The following is a 4,292-nucleotide window of genomic DNA, read 5'->3' as shown; positions in this document are numbered from 1 at the left end:
AAGTGCAACTGACAGTTTAGAAGGGAGGATGGGAATATTGCGAATCTGTGGCCCATTTTTACTCCCAATAGAAAACAAAATAAAAAAAGAATCAAATTCTTTTGCGGCCCATAATTTCACAGAATATCCAGTCTGGTGGAATGCAGTGCCTTTTTTCTTTTTTGTTTGGTCATTTGTTTGCAAACCCATAGATCCTTTATCAGAGGGAAACATATTACCAAACACAGACCACAACAGATCTATCTAATTTAAGAAGTCATTTAGTCTCATACAGGCCTCCATGTTGTTCAGCAGTGACTGAAAATGTCTGTAAGTGATGTTGGATCATTGTTTTGATCATTTTGTGTGCAGTTGCTCTGATGGTTCTGCGGAAGTGTCAGTATTTTTAAACGCAGCATGTAAAAGACAGATTTTTTTTTCTCTCCATTTGCATAAACAAAATATGAAAACAATTATGGTGACTTGCATTTGAAACTAACGAAAATGTCTGCTACACCTCTTGTACACTCCAGCACGGTAAAGAAATCGTGCCAAAACCCAAAGGCCACAGATTCTTTTTTTTTTCTTCCTTTTTTTTACCTGCCAGATTACTGTGAATAACAACTAAATCTATGGTTAATGATTTTTCCCTCGAATATGTCATGATGGAACAACAAACCAAAATCCCCTCTTAGTCAAAAAAACAACAACATTTCAACTGTTTGGAAACATTTGGTTGCATGGAGGCGCCATTGGGTCGATGTCTAAAATGTAAAAATTCAAGATTCAAGTCTAAATGTTTCCTTGTGTACAGAATTGACAGTCAATGAGCAGTCTCTCTGTGCGCATGAAAACACCTCAGTCATTGTTTTTGCTCGACTCCTGGTCGCTCTGGTCGTCGGTGAAGCACACGTCCACATCACTGTCATTGTCGCTTTTGTGCTCCGCGTCCTCGAACAGGCCGCCCGGTTTGTCGTCCAGTTTCTTGACGGTCTGTCCGGGATGCCTGGACTTGACGTGCCTCTCCAGATCCCGCCTCCGCACCAGCACCTTGCCGCAGAAGTCGCACCTGTAGGGCGTGTTCCCCTCCGCGTGGAGCCGGATGTGTTTGTTCAGGTTGCTGGGGTCTCCGAACGGCCTGAAGCACACTTTGCACTTGAGCGGCTTGTAGCCTGTGTGAGTCCTCATGTGGATTTTCAGGCCGTATTTCCTCGAGTACAGCTTGCCGCAGTACAGACACAGGTGTCCCTTTTTCGGTTTGCCAGAGCCGACGTTGCTGGCGCTCCCGGCGGGCATCGAATCCAGCCTCGTCCGGTTCTTCTCCGCGGCGATTTCAGACAGCTGTTGCGTATGCATGGCGATCTCCCGGTCGATGTTGGTGATTGAGCCCAGGTCTTGGTTCATGGAGGGCGCACCAAAGTAGGACATGGACTCCGGGTACTTGAGAAGGTTGCTGAAGTGAAATTTCAGGGGATAGTAGGGTGAGCTGTACAGAAGCTCCCCGTTGTAGACGGTGAAGGGCATGAGTGGGATGTTACAGTCTCCACTGTAAGTCTTGACACCGTCGAAGTGAGGGAGAGAGAACCTCTCGAAATGGAGTCCAGGGGGCATCTGGGGGTAACGGGACGGGGACAGGCCGGAGTGCATCCTGCTCTCCACGTGCTTAAAAGCTGAGGTCTCCTCCACGTGAGGCAGCAACGGGAAACCACGGATAGCGTTTGTGCATGGCACCATTGAAGATGCGGAGTCCATAATTGCAGGTGGGCACTTGGGAGGGTGGGTTCCCCCTCCGTTTAGAGTCTCGCCTGCATTGCGGATTGGTTTCATGTTTCCAATGAGTTTGCTGAATCCCAGGCCGCTGAGCTTCCCATTTGCGTCCTCTCTGGAGGCGTCCGCGCCCGGGACTTTGGAGACGCCGGTCGGTTTGAAGGCAGAGCGCACACCCGGGTGGAAGCCCATGCTGCTCAGCACTGAGGATGTGGCGCCGAGGCCGAGGATGTGCCCTTGGTTCCTGGCTGAAGTAACGCTCATGTCGAGGGCCCTGTCCTGCTCCACTGAGCTGCTTTTCTTTGACAGCCCCGCTTTGTTTAGAAACGGCGAGGAGGACACCGCCCGCCTGCCAGAGTCTGAGATGGAGGAGTTACTGTGAGCGCTCCTCGGAGAGGTGGAGGTGTTGGGGATGTCTCCAGACTTTGGTGACCTGCTGAAAGTCTCCGTGCCTCTGGCCTGCTCGCTGCTCACAAAGCCCCGTCCGTTGCTCAGGGCGCAGTGGAAGTGGACGTGGGCCTTGAGTGTGTTCGGATATTTGAATATTCTCCAGCAGTACCAGCAGATGTAACGCTCCTCACCTGTAGAGACAGCAAACACGACAGTGATCAGATAAATGCGCATCATTTGGTCACACAACACAGCATGAAGCCACTTCGTACTGATGGCAAATAACAGTATAAACAATTAATTCCGTGCGTAACATGAAAATAACAGGTTTGGCAACCTGTAGAGAAAAGACCTGTGAGCGCCTGCACACACGAGTGGGGTCACTTGTCTTTTCCCCTGATGACACAACACGCGCCCAGAAATTGAGCAGAGGGTGTGATGTAATAGAAAATACATTTAGCAAGACATTGGCATCAAAACGGCCAAATCCCTTTAAAGTGAAACATGTCAATGCTGCGCATCAGCTGCCCTTTAAATTTAGGCCTAATGGATATGATCCGGTTTCTAAGAAGTGATGCCAAATGGTAATAGACACAGGAAGCCATCTCAATGACCCCCAGACGAGCACTCAGAGGTTAATATAGTTGTAATGATTTTGTAATCCTCGTACGGGTCATTGTTTATGATCGACATCAAAAGAGCAAACGCCCTGCCCAATCTGGCGCTCAGAAACCAATGCATTGAATGCGGGACTTTCCCTCTCTGTGCTCTTTCCCGTGGAAGTGACAGCAGCTGTTGCTTGAAATCGCAAGTCTCCAGAAACAATGGCGGCGGCCCATCTGTTGAGGCCTAATAATGGGAGCGAGCGTATGTCCAGGAGCGCACACGGTGTGTTGGGCCGGAGAATCAGGGCAATATACACCCCACATAAAAGTTAGCATTCATTAGGCCACAATACCTTGACGCACCCACCTAATTTACCGTGAAGCATTTGTTTTTGAATTTATTTGCTTTTGAATACATGAATATTAATGACGAGGTGACATTTGTTAACCTCCGTCTCGCAACTGAATCAGCAGCCTCTTCTTCTTCCACGGCCGCCGAGACACGTCAGTTTTTGCTTTTAATTGCTTTTTTTTATTCAGTGTTTCAAGCACCCTAATTACATTATCACAATCATTATGTTTTTTTCTCGAAGCAACTTTGATATCATTTCATTATTTCTTTCGCATTTGTTCAATGAGTTAAGAGGCCCTTCCAGGTTCCAATAAAATAAACAAACCAAAATGGCCAATTGATGGAATTCCCTGCAAAGTGTCTGTTGATAATAATCTTCTTCTTATTATTATTATTATTATTATTTTAAAACGGATTAGCTCCTGCTGAGCTGCTGTTTTGCCAAGATCAGGGAGTAATCCCCAAGCGCAAACGGCAAATTATCATTATCAGCCCAAACAAACAGATTAAACCCTGAGCGCAGAGGAAGGAATATCTGTGGTCATTAAGCTGAGATTAGTGCCTTATTAATTGGACGCTGTATTTTCTGTCATGTGCTGTCTCTATATTCGTTCAATCTGATTTATGTTTGCTGTTCACTATTTAATTATTAGCGGCCCAAATAAATTAAAGGCTGCACATTTATCGGACGTCATACCGACCCAATCATTGCAGGCCTGAAGCTACATTTTCACCCCTTTATTTAAACGAAAAAAAGACTCTTAAATCCTTTTTTTTTTCCTGAACAACAAAAATGTGGCAACTTTCTTGATTCTACGTTGAATAAATGAATGGATGATAAAACAAAATAAATAAACAGGCTGCCTGAGGAAAAACAAAACAAAAACCAACATCCAAATCGATTTCCATCTCTGAGCGATAAAGGAGAGGCATCACGGGTATTGGCAGTCATTTAACTGTGCACTGATGGAACCCTCAACATGTCGATGCTGTGTCAGTGTCAGCCCTCTCTGTAAAGCTCACAGTTTGCCCCCTTTGTTGCCTGACACCAGGACTAATATTCAATATCTGTATATAATAATAAAAACATAAATAATAATAAAAAGATGAAAGCAGACATTTAAACTGCTGAGACTGCTACCTTACTGCAGCCTATTTTATGTGGTATTTGAAATGCTTCATTATTATTATTATTATTA

At 45.6% G+C, this 4,292-nt stretch overlaps 1 protein-coding gene across 1 annotated transcript in view; it reads right to left on the bottom strand.

The window, feature by feature from the left end:
* Nucleotides 1-837: 837 nt before the first annotated feature.
* prdm13 (PR domain containing 13) overlaps nt 838-4,292 on the bottom strand; it is a 5,574-nt gene continuing 2,119 nt past the window's right edge. Inside the window, exon 4 of the mRNA XM_035672998.1 lies at nt 838-2,327. Coding sequence (XP_035528891.1) covers nt 838-2,327 — 1,490 coding nt within the window. The remainder of the gene's footprint in view (nt 2,328-4,292) is intronic.

This window comes from Morone saxatilis, unplaced genomic scaffold (genome assembly GCF_004916995.1).
Source record: "Morone saxatilis isolate NCDOM2014 unplaced genomic scaffold, NCSU_SB_2.0 Contig24, whole genome shotgun sequence".
Lineage (NCBI taxonomy): Eukaryota > Metazoa > Chordata > Actinopteri > Moronidae > Morone > Morone saxatilis.
The sequence above is the reverse complement of the archived record's forward strand: the minus strand, read 5'-3'. Positions and strand labels throughout refer to the sequence as shown.